This window comes from Vitis vinifera, chromosome 14 (genome assembly GCF_030704535.1).
Source record: "Vitis vinifera cultivar Pinot Noir 40024 chromosome 14, ASM3070453v1".
NCBI classification, from domain to species: domain Eukaryota; kingdom Viridiplantae; phylum Streptophyta; class Magnoliopsida; order Vitales; family Vitaceae; genus Vitis; species Vitis vinifera.
This window is the reverse complement of record NC_081818.1, coordinates 743774-760820: the sequence shown is the minus strand read 5'-3', so window position 1 is coordinate 760820 and position 17047 is coordinate 743774. Positions and strand designations below refer to the sequence as shown.

The 17047-nt window shown below is 37.7% G+C and overlaps 3 protein-coding genes across 4 annotated transcripts; all 3 read right to left on the bottom strand.

The window, feature by feature from the left end:
• Nucleotides 1-350: 350 nt before the first annotated feature.
• On the bottom strand, nt 351-9120 carry LOC100266586 (protein AGENET DOMAIN (AGD)-CONTAINING P1). 2 transcript variants are annotated; one of them, XM_019225091.2, is made up of 4 exons: nt 9041-9120; nt 2698-3161; nt 1376-1822; nt 351-730 (listed from the first exon to the last, which is right to left on the bottom strand). In XM_019225091.2, the coding sequence occupies exons 1-4, from the start codon at nt 9042-9044 to the stop codon at nt 716-718; spliced, it is 930 nt and encodes a 309-aa protein (XP_019080636.1). In that variant the 5' UTR covers nt 9045-9120; the 3' UTR covers nt 351-715. The 2 variants fall into 2 exon arrangements, with proteins under 2 accessions (XP_019080636.1, XP_010659718.1); XM_010661416.2 differs by lacking the exon at nt 9041-9120 and adding an exon at nt 7829-7919.
• LOC100249409 (putative pentatricopeptide repeat-containing protein At1g56570) lies at nt 7601-10154 on the bottom strand. Its single transcript, XM_002277291.4, has 2 exons — nt 9258-10154; nt 7601-9150 (listed from the first exon to the last, which is right to left on the bottom strand). Exons 1-2 carry the CDS (start codon nt 9867-9869, stop codon nt 7939-7941), a joined length of 1824 nt encoding a protein of 607 aa, XP_002277327.1. The 5' UTR covers nt 9870-10154; the 3' UTR covers nt 7601-7938.
• Nucleotides 10155-10777: 623 nt separating this feature from the next.
• On the bottom strand, nt 10778-15634 carry LOC100254513 (alkaline/neutral invertase A, mitochondrial). Its single transcript, XM_002277276.5, has 6 exons — nt 14614-15634; nt 13638-13803; nt 13313-13524; nt 12717-13210; nt 12585-12633; nt 10778-11438 (listed from the first exon to the last, which is right to left on the bottom strand). The coding sequence occupies exons 1-6, from the start codon at nt 15385-15387 to the stop codon at nt 11112-11114; spliced, it is 2022 nt and encodes a 673-aa protein (XP_002277312.2). The 5' UTR covers nt 15388-15634; the 3' UTR covers nt 10778-11111.
• Nucleotides 15635-17047: the final 1413 nt, after the last annotated feature.

The window sequence follows — 17047 nt, the reverse complement described above, 5'->3', positions numbered from 1 at the left end:
TTCACAATTAAGAGAGACAAGGTCCATCCAAGCTTGAACCCACTCCAAGAAAAGAGGAATTCATATTCCTTTTCAAGTGATGAATGCCTCTTCCTATATGGCTCTAGTGTACTGGCTTTTATGACAGAAAGATTAAAGATAGTGGTTGAGAGCTAGGACAAAGTCAGATAACTGTTATTATTAAAGCCTTTCATAACCACTCTAATTTAATTCTCATATACTAATACAGCAAGATGACTTTAAGTTCAATACTTTCAAAGCACATGATCAATGAGCAATACCGAACCCAGGCCTATTTAACAAGTTGCTAAATTAGGCATAGAGACGCAAATCAAGAAGCCATTATCACATGAGGAGAAAAACTCAACACTTGATCTCATAAACAATGTCTATGTATATGTATGAACTAGAAATAATTACATGAAAAGTTATAGCTGTAATAATTGTGAAGTGGTAAGGGTTGCAATAAAGAGACTCCACAATTACAAAAAAGAAATCCATAAGAATGCCTAACTGTATGGATATAAAGGCCACTAGACAGCTTGTCTGATAGGAGAACTGGAGAAATCTGAAATTCAAATCAGAGGAAGCACTCATATTATGCTGCCACCTTAACACAAAAGGCCCTCAAATCAAAGGCAATAAACAATCAAACTCAAGATGAAAAATATGCTGATTCTGCTGTATGAACAAGCCTCTTGCACTTCTTCAATAATCACAACTCCAGAGCCTGGCCAGGATTCTCAGTTAGGCAACCAAGCATGGAATTTCAATAACAAGTATAAATTTTACCCAAAAACAGAAAAATCAGAGAAGTGAGATTTTCGAAGGAAAATAAAGGTGGCAAGATTCAAACTATGCCACCAATTCAGGAGTTCCAATGAAGATATGAAATTCTTGAATATTCAGAAAAAGAAAAAGGAAAAAGATTCAAAACTGCTAAAATTTTCTGAATACTTTTTTTGAAACCATCTAAATTTCTTAACTTGATTTCATCCCAATTAAGCTCAAGTGGACCATCTTAATCTCAATTGGAAACCTGGATGTGGCTTTATTTTTCATTTTTATCAGAAACAAAGATATATTGTATATTGATATAGATCAAGAGAAGGATGAGAGATCCTCCGCATAAAATACAAGATCTAATCAGAATATGACTCAAACTCCACTATATATGGAAACCTATACAATAATTAGTCCAATTACGACTATAAATCAAGAACGAACAAGCTCCTCTCATGGAAACCTGATTGTGGCTTTATAGCAAATCTAAAACCCTTGTGCAAACAAGACTGGATTTTCCAGTGTCCCAAACAAGTATCCACATTACCAAATGTGCAATCAGGAAATTTGTTAGAGTACCTAGAAGTCATACCTGGGAAGCCTTAACCCATTTGCCATCAATCCAATCTTGATGAAGCCTTAAATCAGAGTGGTCAAACTTCATTTCTTCATTGGTGCTCCTGAAATAGACTACGTAACATGATCGACTAAGAACTTTGGAAATCACGCCCACCCACCATCCATCATTGTACAAAGCATCGACCTCTTCAAGCAGATTGAAACGGTCAACCACTACAGTTTCTGGAGGATAAGGCCTAATGTGCAAAGCATCAACCTCTTCTCTCAAAAAATCAGTATCATCATCTGTCCTTAGGCTTTTGTACTCAATCATGAGTTTGTCCTTCCCTATTACTTTAACAATAGTTGCAGCAAACCAGGCGCCCTGAAAACCATCTTCATCACTGCTGACCTCAACCAGTGTCCCTTCACTAAACACACTGCTAACATCAACTGCTGACTTCTCTTCTGTTTTAACTTTCTGCAGTCCAAATTTTAACATGCTGTGTGCTTAAATTAAGCATGGCAACAGCACAAAGGAAAGAAAAGCAAGGGATAAAATATACAGAATAGCAGATGATTATGAAGAACCATTTGATTCAAAAAGAGGTATTCATGTTTTTACATTCAGGCCATTTTCTTTGTTGAAATATCCTTCCTTACTCCTTTACAATTGGAACATCTTCAACTTGTTTCTTTTTTCTCAAACTGAAAAAGTCTCCACCAGAGAGAGATACCATAAGCTTTCCACAAAGAACTTAAGATAGTTTTGTAATCATGTACATAAAGCACTGTCACTACAAGGTAAATAATGTATATAATTTCAATTCTCACTACAGTTTCTTCATCATTTCTTTCAAAAGGAAATTCTAGGTAACCGTCTTATCAGTGATCCCTTAAATGCATCACCGCCTTTCGGAAACTGAAAAATCAAGGGTATTATCACATTGGAGTGAACAACATTGCTCTAAAATTTTCCTTGAACTTGCCCTAGTTTTCTTAAAGTTTCAACACTTATAAAACTTTGATGTGCTTAATAATTTATTTTTCTTCTTATTTTCCATGGCAACCAAACAACAGAACTGACATTCCTTAAATGCAACACCAATTTTCAGGAAACCGAAAAATCAAGGGTATTATCACATAGGAGTGAACAGCATTGCTCTAAAAATTTCCTTGAACTTGCCCTAGTTTTCTTGAAGTTTCAACACTTATAAAACTTTTTTCCTAATGCACGTAATAATTTATTTTTCATGGCAACCAAACAACAGAACTGACATTCCTTTGATATTCTCAATATAAAGAAAGAAAATCAAAGCAAACCCAAAAACAACCACCGTAGATCAACTTCTATACCTCTTCTTCCAATGGCGGAACCCAGTTCCCATTAATCCATTCGCGATGAAGCCTCAAGTCGTTCTCAGAAAACTCCAACTGCTCCCGGGAAGTCCTGAAGAACACTGCGAACCGCGAATTTTCATGAGCTTCGGTGATCACACCCTCCCACCACCCATCATTGTAATACGCGTCGACCTCCTCGCTGATCTGGAAGGTTCTAGAGCGCTCTCGAGGCGGCGGGGGCCTCAACTGCAACACATCCATGGTCTCTCTCAGCGGATTCGCTCCAGATTCGTCAGCCATTATGGTTTTGTACTCGACAACCACTAGGGTTTTGTTTTTCTTCTTTGCCGGCGGTTTGACCACCGTTCCGGCAAACCAGGCGCCTCGGAAGCCATCTTCGTCGCTGCTAATCTCAATCTCCGCTCCCTTCTTGAAATAATCCATTGGGGAATTTGGAGTCAAGGGTTTCTGCCGTGGAACTGAAGCGAACCAAACGGAAATGGACTGAGAATTGGCGGGAGATATATATACATATATATCAAGTAAAGACAAAAAAAAATGATAATGGAAATGATTTTTTCATATTCTTTTTCAATATAAAAATATGAAAAATAAATAAATATAATTATTACAAATTTATATATTTTTATTGATTTTAAATTTATTTTATTTTTCTAATATTCCCCCATATTTTCTTTTGATTTTTACTAGCATGGATTATTTATTTGATCCTTTTTTGGGCCTTTGACCTGTGAAACGTCCAGTAGGGGCTCCACATCTATGAGTCTCGGAGTCCTTACTGCCCATCTCTCTCTTATGAAACTTTCGAAACTGAATCAACTTTCTTCAGCCCTTAAATCAACGTTTAATCACAAACCCACGTTCAAACCCACAATAACTCTATCAATCTTAGAGACCCACTTGCACAACTGCCACAATCTCAAACAATTCAACCGGATTCTCTCTCAGATGATCCTCACTGGGTTCATCTCTGATACATTCGCTGCCAGCCGACTCCTCAAGTTCTCAACTGATTCACCCTTCATTGGCCTCGATTACTCCCTTCAAATCTTCGACCGCATTGAAAATTCTAATGGGTTCATGTGGAATACCATGATGAGAGCATATATACAGAGCAACTCTGCGGAAAAGGCTCTTCTTCTATACAAATTAATGGTGAAAAACAATGTGGGTCCTGATAATTATACTTACCCGCTTGTGGTTCAGGCTTGTGCTGTCAGATTATTGGAATTTGGAGGGAAAGAGATACATGATCATGTTTTGAAAGTGGGGTTTGATTCAGATGTGTATGTACAGAACACATTGATTAATATGTATGCCGTTTGTGGGAATATGAGAGATGCCCGGAAGTTGTTTGATGAAAGCCCCGTGTTGGATTCAGTTTCGTGGAATTCGATATTGGCAGGGTATGTTAAGAAAGGGGATGTGGAGGAGGCGAAGTTGATATTTGATCAGATGCCACAAAGGAACATAGTTGCTTCCAATTCAATGATTGTGTTGCTTGGGAAGATGGGGCAAGTGATGGAGGCATGGAAATTGTTTAATGAAATGGATGAAAAAGATATGGTTTCTTGGAGTGCATTGATTTCGGGTTATGAGCAAAATGGGATGTATGAAGAGGCTCTGGTTATGTTTATCGAGATGAATGCTAATGGAATGAGGTTGGATGAGGTTGTGGTGGTTAGTGTTCTTTCTGCATGCGCTCACTTGTCCATTGTTAAGACAGGGAAGATGATCCATGGATTAGTCATAAGAATGGGGATTGAATCTTATGTGAACCTTCAAAATGCTTTGATTCATATGTATTCTGGTAGCGGGGAAATAATGGATGCGCAGAAATTGTTCAATGGAAGCCACAACTTGGACCAGATATCTTGGAACTCCATGATATCTGGGTGCATGAAATGTGGGTCAGTCGAAAAGGCCAGGGCATTGTTTGATGTCATGCCAGAGAAGGATATTGTGTCATGGAGTGCAGTGATATCGGGTTATGCCCAACATGACTGTTTCTCGGAGACTTTGGCATTGTTCCATGAGATGCAGCTAGGACAAATAAGGCCTGATGAGACAATTTTGGTGAGCGTGATCTCAGCTTGCACCCACTTAGCTGCCCTTGATCAAGGCAAGTGGGTTCATGCTTATATACGGAAGAATGGCCTAAAGGTTAATGTTATCCTTGGTACGACCCTACTAGACATGTACATGAAATGTGGATGTGTTGAAAATGCATTGGAGGTCTTTAATGGAATGGAGGAAAAAGGGGTTTCTTCTTGGAATGCTCTAATTATTGGGTTGGCTGTGAATGGGTTGGTAGAAAGGTCGCTAGATATGTTCTCAGAAATGAAGAACAATGGTGTAATTCCCAATGAGATAACCTTTATGGGAGTTCTTGGGGCCTGTAGGCATATGGGCTTAGTAGATGAGGGGCGCTGCCACTTTGCTTCAATGATTGAAAAACATGGGATAGAACCCAATGTTAAGCATTATGGATGTATGGTTGATCTTCTTGGGCGTGCAGGTTTGCTCAACGAGGCAGAGAAACTCATTGAGAGTATGCCTATGGCACCGGATGTTGCTACCTGGGGGGCATTGCTTGGGGCTTGTAAAAAGCATGGTGATACTGAAATGGGAGAGAGGGTTGGAAGGAAGCTTATTGAGCTTCAGCCTGACCATGATGGTTTCCATGTATTGTTATCCAATATATTTGCTTCAAAGGGTGATTGGGAAGATGTTCTAGAGGTCAGAGGGATGATGAAGCAACAGGGAGTGGTGAAAACCCCTGGATGCAGCTTGATTGAAGCCAATGGAGTTGTTCATGAATTCCTGGCAGGAGATAAGACACACCCATGGATAAATAAGGTTGAGGGAATGTTGAATGAAATGGCTAAAAGATTGAAGATGGAAGGCTATGCTCCAGACACAAATGAGGTTTCCCTTGACATTGATGAAGAAGAAAAGGAAACTACTCTGTTTAGACATAGTGAGAAGCTAGCAATTGCCTTTGGGCTTCTGACTATTAGTCCACCAACACCAATAAGGATAATGAAGAATTTGCGAATATGTAATGATTGTCACACTGCAGCAAAGCTTATCTCCAAAGCTTATGCCCGCGAAATTGTGGTGAGGGATCGGCATCGCTTTCACTACTTCAAGGAAGGGGCTTGTTCTTGCATGGATTATTGGTAGCAGATATTGATACAAAGCAAACTGGTATTGACAATGCTCCTGCTGTTGAAGATGAGCATCACTTATTACTCCAGATGAAGTATACCAACACCCTGCAAAGCAGCAATTTGCCACTGCCTTCTTGGATATCACTCTTTAGTTCCAAAGTGATATTTGGGTAAAAAAGAAGAAATTGTGAATATCTATTGAATGACATGCAGATCGGAATCTATTAGAACTTTGAGAGTGAGGTTGTATTGATGACAGCCACTGCTTTCACCTTTGAAGTAGAGGTCTTGTTGATGATGTAATTATTGATAGCAGATTTTGACCAAATGATAACTTACGACATGGGACATTATTTTGTTTCCAGCTTGAAGGTTTAAGAGCAGATCAACAAGCTCTAACATTTCTTTCTCTCCTCCATATTGGGAGTTCAGGATTTGATCAAGGAAGATGGAATATCTTACAAGCAAAAGAAAAGAAAACCACGACAGAAATAAAGAAAGAAAGAAGATAGAGAGGGAAAGGGAAGATTGTGTAGACCATGTGTGGAAGCATAGAAAATGTGAGGCAGCTCAAGTTTGATCAAGCATCATTGTTTTTCATATTTAACTGTTCAAATGAGCTATAGATTCTCAAACTCTGTTCCTTGTATGCCTCTGTACATGTATGAAAACGTGGGAGAGACCTTTATTCCTTTGGCCTACCAGGATAGAACTATTGGAAAAAATAGCTACGTAAGTCTGATCATTTCTTGTGAAAATATTCTAATAATATTTGCTTATCAGTTTTGCAACATGCTTCATCCAGGAAATGTCATTCAAGAATTTCTCTATTTTTGTTTGAAACAAACCTTGACTCTTGATCCAGAATCGACAAAGAGTCGAGGTTATGACTTTGATCATGGGAAAAGTTGGGGAACTTCTGATAGCTACATGCTCCTAATCAATCAAAGAAAAATGTCAGTTAGTGCATTAACAACTGCATTGGATGATATCTTTGATGTATTATGTATGTCTATGTTTTTCCAGGGCTCTTGTTCTCTTGACAGTGTCTTAAAGATCCAGGTATTCTGGCATTTTTTATATCCATGCTCAAACATACCCCATGTTACTGACTGAAGCAAAAAGAACAGTGTGACAATATTGAATATGACTTCGATCGAACAGACAATTGAGTAAAGTTAAGCTTACGAACCTTGAGTCCATCTAAAACAAGCTTTCTGAAGAAACCTGTTTCCAAGGTCTGCTGGGAAATTTGTCCCAGATCAAATGGGAGCATAAAGGAAAAAGTTTTCATGAAGCAAAAATGATACATAATCTATCTTCAGCAGATTTTACTTGGCTGTCTTAGTAATGCTACAGAATGAGTTTAACCTTGCCTTTTGTTAATCTTGCAGGTTCATAGAAATGATATCCGACATAAAGGAAAGTGCCACTCTTCCTTTCCATTGAAATGGTGTTCTCCATGGAAGGAAAGCTCCTCCCATCAATTAGTTTTTGGTTTGCTAGTGATTAAATTTGAGATTTCAAAATTTTCAAAGATCATATCTACCTGAATTTGGTGTAGGAGTTGAATGTCTTAGTCCTATATGGTATGCATTTTAAATAACACATCTTGTCTTTCATTTCACATCCATGGATTTGAGGTTGTAAACATGTCATGAAAATCTAAAGCTGCAGTCCTAGAAGTTGTCCCAAACAACAAAGGGCACTCACAACCAAGCAAGTTGAAGAATAATATTTCAATGCATTTCTCTTTGGTTATTAATGTGTTGTAGTACAAATTAAGGTCATAAGATAAGTACATTATGAATTTTGTATATACAAACAATGGTCTTTGCTGATCTGACAAGATGTCTTATTTGTTGCACACCATCAGGTTACTACTACAGATCATTCTTCTTCTCTGTTATAATAAAATAGGATCTCTTTCAAAGACGGAAAGGTCAATTTACCTCGAAACTTTCTTGCCAGTACCCACTTCGGGGTTGTTCATAAAAATCAAATGACTCTTCAATCCCCCATTTGCATATGGTTTTCTCACCTATTGGACTTCAACTGCTTCTCAAGTGCCATCTTCTAAGTCATATATCAAGCAATCTAAATCAGGAACATACCCTGATTCCTTCATATGCCCAATCAAATTTTCCAGAACTTGATATATCCCCTCTATTTTGGAGCCCACCTCATCCCCAACAACAAAACTATAGACATGATTTCCTACCTCGACCCAGCTCCTACCAGTCTCCTTCTTATTTCCCATTCTTTTCATCAACTTTCTCAGTCTTGCAAACTCCCCCCACTTACCATCAGCTGCATATATATTTGATAGCATCACATAAGTCCCTGCCATATGAGGCCTCAGATCCAATATCCTGTGAGCAGCTAATTTTCCCAAATTGGGAAACGTGTGTGCTTTACAAGCTCCAAGAAATGGCCCCCAAACACACTCATCAGGCTTGAATGGCATGCTCTCTATGAGTTCATAAGCTTCCTCAACTTTCCCAGCACGTCCTAGCAAATCCACGACACACCCATAAATCTCCTGGTCTGGACTAATGTTATAATCACCCACCATTAATTTAAAATATCTCAAGCCTTCATCTACAAGTCCAGCATGACTGCAAGCACTAAGAATGGCCATAAACACGACTCGGTCAGGCCTAATACCTGACCTGACCATCTTGTCAAACAATTCAACAGCCTCTTCTCCATACCCATGAGTCCCATACCCAATCATCATGGCAGTCCAAGAAACCAAATCTCTACGAGACATCCCCCCAAAAACTTGATGCGAATCAGCAATATTTCCACATTTGGAATACATGTCTATAAGGGCATTAGACAAGGCCAAATTCCCATCAAGGCCTCTTCGAATAATCCTCCCATGAATCTGTTGTCCACAATTCAAAAATGCTAAGGTCGCGCAGGCAGCCATAATGCTGGTAAATGTGAAGCAATTTGGACTGAAACCTTCTGACTCCATCATTGAAAATACATATAGAGACTCAGTTGGATTGGATCTTTCATATCCCGCGATCAAGGTGTTCCATGTGATCAAATCCCTTTGATTCATTTCATAGAAATATCTATTTGCTTCAGAGAAACAACTACACCTGCAATACATGTCTAGTATAGAATTCATGACAGGAAGATTGGATTCAAACCCATGTTTAGTCACTGCTGCATGCAGTTGCTCTCCAAAAGTATGCGATCCAATTGAAGTGCAAGCTCTCACTGCAATTGAAAAGCTAAACGGGTTCAATTCCACTTCCTCCTGCTACCCCATAAAGATGCAAGAAACACTTAAAATAAGCTTAAATCCATTGAAGATTATGATACATGTACACTACTAACAAAATTGAGGTTATACCTGATACTTACCAATAACATTTGCCGGAAAACGCGAAGCCCACCATAGCCATCATCTCTATGAGTGTACCCTGCAATCAAAGTAGTCCATGATACCTCGTTCTTCAAATGAATACCACGAAAAACCATGCATGCATCATCCATACTAACACAACAAGTGGCATACATGTCCATTAGTGCATTATCAACGTAAATAAAACCATCTAAGCCATGCTTAATAGCCAACCCATGAACAAGCCTCCCATATGAAAGACACTTCATTCCTTTACAAGCCTTTAAGACACTTGATATGGTAAATGCATTTGGGTCAAGCTCTTCATTCATCATCTCACAGAACACCATCCATGCATGAGTATGGTTGTTACATGAGGTGTAGCCAGCAATCATGACTGTCCATGCAACCACATCTCTCTCAGGCATTTCATCAAACAGTGTACGTGCTTCTCCAATTAAGCCCTTTCCAAAGTACGATTTGATGAGAGTTGTGGCCAAAACGGAGGGCCCTTTTGGAATGAATGGTGGGTTTGGTGGGGTTGTGCAGTTTTGGACTAATTGAATGGAGTTTCTCACTATGAGTGGAATTGGGTGAAAATGAGTGGTGGATAGTAGTTTTCTGGTGCTCATCTCAGGTGTACATGATCAAAGCCTCCAGAGGGGTGTTTTGGTTATCAACCCAATTCATTTGTTTCTTTGCCTAAGAAGTTGTAATTGCATGCGGCAAGGTACACACAAGATAAAATCCCTTTGCTTTTATCACCCTGCAGGCTATTCCTTGATACGGGTTCAATTCATTCTCAAAAAGCCTTCTACTAAAACCACTTAAATAGTGGGAGATTTAGGGTTTTGGCAACATTTTCGAAAATGATTCCCTTCCTAAAAAATGATTTTTGAGAGCGGTTCTTGATTTTAGGAGCAAATCTATTTGGAAACTCCAATATAAAAATATTTTGAAATAATTGTTAAATAAACTTGAGATAAACTTTGGGGTCTTTTTTTTTTAATTATTATTATTATTATTATTCTAATATTATTAAGGAGCATAGTCTAAAGTGGTGTTTGTTTTTTGGCTGGATAGAAAATATCAAAATATTTGGTTTTTTCTATTAAGTTAAAAGTAATTTATTGACATCATCCAACATAGCTAAAATGAATTTGTTATCAATAAGTTTAATTTAGTTATGTTGGATCAATAGGTTCATTTTAGGTATGTTGGATGATGTTAACAAGTTACTTTTAGCTTAATAGAAAAAGTCAAATATTTTCGCTTTTTCTATACAGCCAAAAAACAAACACCACCTAAATTTTACCTGAATATCATTGCTTTTTTTGACAAAAAAGTGAAGTGAAGCCAATGTGTGTTAGAACTTAGAAGACATTTTTCTACTTCCATAAAATGAAAATATCAGTAATTTGATTTTACGAAATTAGCGAACATTTGCCCATCGAATTCATGAATGGGAAACTCTTAATCAAAATCTGGGGAAAAAAAGAAAAATGTAACACCATTCTGCCCACAAGAGAGAAAGAAGACATACAGAAAAACCATTTCTTATCAATGCTTTGAGAAATGAGATTATCAGTGTAAACATGTAATGAATGTTACATAACATACATACAGACAGCCATCAATGGAACCATTTTTCTAGTTCTAAGGCTCCCCATAGACTAGTATTCCGATGCTGATCAACTTGTCTGGTTGATCGGACGAAAACGTATATTATTTCTGCAGCAGGAGTTAGTGAACTACTGAACTCTTTCATGTAAATTTTAAGGGTTCAGAACTATGCTTCTCGACTCTGTTCTAACCTTGGAACTGTACAATTCTAAAAGGCATTCAAATTCAGCCTTGAAGAGAATGGATTCTTACTACACAAGAATCTGTGACCTGGCGGCGAATCGTGAGCATTTTCTCCGGCCAGTTTTGCTGAGGCCACAGACACATATCTCAAGAAGATCATAGTCCTCCTCCCAGAATAGCAAGGCTGCCATCTCTGGGTTCTCCAAGAGCATCTTAGATGTCAGGTACCCAGCAATTGTCCATGTTTGAAAGAGCCTGGATTGCTTTCCAATGAATCTTCCGTTCCGGGTATCATAATATTCTGGCCAACGATCAACTGCGAGCCTCTTCTCTGCATCAGCAACCGCCTTCCTGGCTAGTTCTGGTCTGCCCATCTTAATGCAAGCCAATGTGAACTGAAATAAGCGGAAGAGATGATTTATTAGTGAGCATGTCAAGCTCAGTTAATAGGATAGCAGACATGTGAATCCAATGTGAGGGAGAATTTAGGTTTATTTAGCATTCCTCCTCTCACAGGGGTGCAACTTAGGAAGGTTGACTAAACAGTCTAAACTCAACCGCATATTTGAGAAGGCTTGTACAAGCATTTTTAATACTTGGGTTGAATTTTCTCAACGGAAACCAATTGGGCTAAGGGTTTGGGTGACCTAAGCTTAACCCAAAATTGATATAATATTTTATAATTTATATTACTATATGTAATAAGATTATTAATCTTATTACATATAGTAATATAAGCATATAAATTGAATAATCTTATAAAAATAAGATTATTCAATTTATATGCTTTCAAATAATTTTTTTTAAATATGAAATTTAATTATATTATATACTATTTCATTTTTCCAAAAAGATAAATGGATTTTTTTTCTTATTCTCTCAAGATAATGTATTATTTGGGTTGTGTTTGGTTCTCATAAAGTATTAAAGAAAGGAGAAAAATATTAAGGAAAATGATTTTTCTCATATTTGATTGTACTATGAAAAAATATGAAAGAAAATCAAATATAATTTGAATAAGTTAGAAACTTATACATTTTTAAATTCTTTAATTTTTATATCGATGAGCTAAAAAAAGTGAAATGAGTTTAAAGTATTATATAAAAATAATTTATTGACCTTGAATCTATTTTTTATTTTTCTTTTACTTTTTCTCTTTATTTTCTTTCCCTTGCATTTTCCCTTAAATTTTCGGGGAACCAAACATAGCCTTAGTATTTAAATTTTGATAAACATATCAAAGATGAAGTTAAAAAAAACAAGCAGGTTAAACCCAACCCAACCCAATTTGACCCATACAACCCAAACACCCACTCAACCGGAGCCGAGCCTAACCGAAACTTAATTCGAGCTCAAAAAAATGAGAGTGAGTTGGGCTCAAGTTAAGCACCTTAGGTTCGAGGTTAGGTTGGGGTTTGGTCTGAGTGTTCATTAATTTAGGTTGGGTTCAGGTTGGACGCAATCCCAACCCAACTCACACCACCTGACTCGCAGCCCTAATTCCTCAAAAACATGCATACTGGAATCAAATCCCAGCTTACCTGCCATAAAAGCGTTGGCCAAGATCCACCATTATGATATGACCAGGGGCTGTAAAATCCAAACAAAAGGAATCAGTGTTAAGGGATTTTCACAAACAAGTGTGCAGAAACAGCATGAGAAATTCTACTCACGTATTCTTTGGGTCACTGCCAGTGATTATACGCCACTCCTCATACTCCAAAGCAGGGTAACATATTTTAAGAGGCATATGCCCCACAAGATCATCCCATTTAGCTTGAATGGTATCAAGAATACCCTGATTCTGTTTTGGAGTCCCCAAGGATGAAATAATTGACCAAAGATTTCCAAGTGTGAAGAACCTGAAGTCCATGTGAGCTGGCTGTAGATTTCCTATCAGATACCCGCCTTCCTCTGGGACCCAATCCATTAGCCAACTGGGAATCTGATCAGGGTAGATATTGAACTTGTTGGTGGCATCAGTGGAGTATTCCTCTGTCTTATATCGGTATATCTCATTAATCTTTTTCATATCCACCCAATAGTATTCCCTGATGTGGAATGACAATGCACTGAGCCTGTTATTTATGGCCCTCACTAAATTTATTGATGCATCATTCTGAGTGAGCATCTCACGGGAGCAGCGAAGAGCAGAGTAGAATAAGGCCTGCGGAATCAAACTTCTTGTCATAAGTTAAAACAACAATAAGTGAAGTTGTTGATTCTATTAAGAAGCCCGACAAATGCAGTTATTGGTAATTCAACTCACCTGGATCTCAAGGGGGTGACCATGAATACCCATCCGCCGATCTATCATACAGGAGCCATCAGTTACAAGCAGAGAAGGAAACATATCAAATCCATCAGTCAAACACAAGTTTAGAATCAGTTTTATGCCCGTCTGGACGTCCACCCTTTCTTGTAATGTATAGTCACCAGTGATCTTTCCATAAGCCCTTAATAAGATAATCCACCACAACCCTGTCAAAGAAGTCAAGATACATATAACAAACCAACTAAGTTTAAGGGAAAAAGGTTGTCCCAAAAGGAATTGTCCACAGCTAAACAAGACAGGGATACAATTGTTCTCTTACCGGAATCCACAGGTGCAACACGACCAATAGCTGACTCACCAAAATCTGGATCTAAAACTTCTTCATGAGCCTCATTATTGCCATCAAGAGGCACTGTCCTAACTTTAAAACTTGCTGGCATCAGCCCCTGCCCTGGGCTGTAGCAGTCCACTGTTTTCTCCCAACTCTAAGGAGCAAAAGAGAAAATATTCAGTGCCTACAGAACCATCATACAATAAACGGCCACACTTTACATGCATTACACCCAATGCTAATGATTGGCTAAAATAATGTAAACATAGAATGAATAGACACCTTCAAATTTTATGGAAAATGTTAATTGCATTACTCGAGGAAGAAGCAATATACTTTTCTCAATAACATCACAAACAAATCCATACCAATTTACAACTTCCAACTATAGATAATCCCCCTGTTAATATTATGTATGAAAGCAACTGCAATTTCTTTGGTGGTGAAAAGGGAGACTAAATGTGCATGATTCCCCTGGATGTATTTATACATGATGACCTGCTTCATCTTGTGTGGATATTGTCCACTTTGGCCCAGTAAGTCCTCATGGCTTAAAAACATGTCTCCACCACACAAAGTTCTAGAAACTTCTTCTCCTATCTGATGTGGAACATGATGATATGATATAATGAGAGTTTTTCCTAAAGCAACACTCCACCCCCCTTTCGTCTCAATTTAATGGTCAATGGGGGACCAAAACTAGCAACAGAGATTTTCTAACATGGGCATTTAGAAACCACCTCATAATGAAACTACTAAATTATAATTCCCATGGCATTTGAATTCACAAGCTTGATGCGAAATTTGAGCCAATCACCAAAATCATCATCTCTCCGAATTGAATGGCAAAAGCATAATTCGACATTAAAACAACATCATTTGATGAAACTTCATAAATAATAATGGAATTTCACAATTACTACAACAGATACAAAACCTTAAAACAGAAGAGCATGTGAATCACCTGCAATTGCAAGGTATGAAGGAGGAAGTTCCTCACAATCTCCCCCTCTCCCTTAAGCAAGAAAGCGAGTGCCGATGGTACGAAGTCCCGGATAAACACTTGATCATAATTGAGCGGCGTCTTGTCACCGGGATCATTTGCGGCCATAGTCCCAATTGGGCTACCGCAATACATCACAACTGAATCTTGCAACAACTTCCAAGCCTCTTTCTCAGCCTCAGACTCCTCTCTCTTTGTAATCAAAACCTCACTCTCATCCACACCCTTCACATTCTCCCCATTCAAAAAATTTCCATCAACTTCTATCCTAGATTCTTCATTATTTTCTATTGTTTCATCTATATCAATTCTTTCCACCACCAATGGCTTCACATTCATACCACCCTGAACATAAATCTTCTCAAAGTTCTTGTCATTCACACGGGTCTCAACCGACGTCGAAAAACTCCTAACATCGGAAGAAACACTAGAAATCACAGATAGACGCCTAACATTACCGCTGGAAATAACCCTAGATTGGCCAAACCCCGGACTGGGTACCCGAGAAAACTTCTGGGTATGATCAATAACGCGACGAAACCCCAAGTTCTGTAAAGGGCAGGAACGAAATTTACAAGTATGATCAGAATTAATGCGAAAATTGGATAGATTACTGGCCAAGAAATGGTGGGATTTTGGAAGTGGGCATCCAGAAAACGGCAAGTTTCGGCGAAATAGTAGGATTCTAGAGGAGGATTTCATGGTGGAGTTTGCAAAACAATGGATGGTAATCATAGGAAAAGATTGGACTTGAGAGTGGAATACTGGAATCGGTTGAAGAAACAAATCAAATATGTAAAGATGTATAAAATCTATCTATTGGGGAACTAATTTTGAAGATTGAAACAGTTTCTGAGGGGTGAAAACGAAGAGAATAAGACTTTTCTTCGAGCTGAGAAAGAGAGAAAGAAAATTGGAGGAAGAAGATGTAATCAGAAGATTGGGAAAGGAAGGAGAATAGTCTGAAAATTTGGTGAATTCCATTTTAATAATAGGCGGTGAAGGAGAGAAGACTGGATTTGAGAAGGTGCAATTACCATTCAACCCCTGGACAAGAAAATATATTTTTTTATTTTTAAAAATAAATATAAAATTTATTACTATTTTCAAAATTCCTCACTTTTATCATTTTTCTTTTGCATTTTTTCTCTTTTTGCTGGAGTTTGATAAAATTCTCTGCACTAATCACATTATTTATGTTTTCTATGGCATTAAATTCCATTCGATTTGACATTGAAAATACTTTTGAATATCAAAATATTAAATCAAATTAGGAATCAGTTTGAGAATTAATTTTTATTGTAAAATGCAAAAAAAAAAAAGTTTATTTATTTGAATTTTATAATATAATTTTTTTTTTAAAAATATTTTCAAAGAAACACTAATTTTGTAATTTTATAAAGCTTTTATAATATTAAAGTTTTCGGGAAAAAATATTTATTTATGTTTTCATTTTGAGTCTGTCCAAGGAGAAGAAAATGGTCTTTTCACCCAATCAAGGACCTGCCGCTCCACCGTATAATTCGGTGTGTAGGTGTTACACTTTTGAATTCCACGTGGCATACGATGATTGGACTTTGATAATTATTAGTGATCTTAATTTGCAAAAAAATTAATTAGTAAATTTCGGTCTACAATAAATGGATAGTTTTGGTGGCCGCAAGTTTTTGGGTTGTCTAAAAATAGGCGCACGTGGGAGGCACGGGAGATTCCCTCGGAAAGTGGACAACAAGATAAGTGGTTTGGCTGGTGACGTGTTAGAGCATTTCCATCCACTATTATTTCGGTTTCCACGTATTTATGAAACTCCATTTTTCCGCCACTGAAATAATGACACGTGGCAAAATCCATTTTCTGGATTGCACTTTTGCGCCCATTCGACTCCAATCTTCTTCATCGGGAAAGCCCTATCCATCCGTGCCACGTCCACAAAGTGCTTCCAAGAGGGAAATTGCGCAAGAGAATTGTTTGACACGTCATTGAGCGGCTCATGCATATCCTTTTTAGATGGACCTTCGGGTTCCATTTAAGGATCTCCACAGCAATTGATATTCCATAAAAATCATTTCAACACAAAATTATCTCATTGTTGGGTAAGGTTGAGTTTGATTTGGTTTGGTTTTTCAATTTATTAGTTTTTTTTACTAGAATATTATGTTCAATTTTCATCGATTTAAAATATATAAAACTTACAATTTCATTATTTTTTTAATTTTTTTCCCAAATAAATCCAATAAAATGAGACCCCTCACTTGAGCTAGGCCTTCTCCATTAGATTTGGTCATTTTAGATGGGTTTGGGTCTGGCCCAAAACTGGCACATGGGCTTGGTCAACTTTTTTGTTGGGCCAAAAATAATAAAATTCATTTGATAATGATTTTAAGAAACGTTTTTC

Coding starts and splice junctions, on each gene's coding strand:
- LOC100249409 (XM_002277291.4), bottom strand. CDS start 9,869: ATGAGCACCAGAAAACTACTATCCACCACTCATTTTCACCCAATTCCA. Junction 9,151..9,257: donor TTTTCCGGCAAATGTTATTG/GTAAGTATCAGG, acceptor ATGGGGTAGCAG/GAGGAAGTGGAATTGAACCC.
- LOC100266586 (XM_019225091.2), bottom strand. Junction 1,823..2,697: donor TTCCGCCATTGGAAGAAGAG/GTATAGAAGTTG, acceptor TTTGGACTGCAG/AAAGTTAAAACAGAAGAGAA.
- LOC100254513 (XM_002277276.5), bottom strand. CDS start 15,387: ATGATTACCATCCATTGTTTTGCAAACTCCACCATGAAATCCTCCTCT. Junction 12,634..12,716: donor GGCAGTGACCCAAAGAATAC/GTGAGTAGAATT, acceptor TGGATTTTACAG/CCCCTGGTCATATCATAATG. Junction 11,439..12,584: donor GGCCAACGCTTTTATGGCAG/GTAAGCTGGGAT, acceptor CGCTTATTTCAG/TTCACATTGGCTTGCATTAA.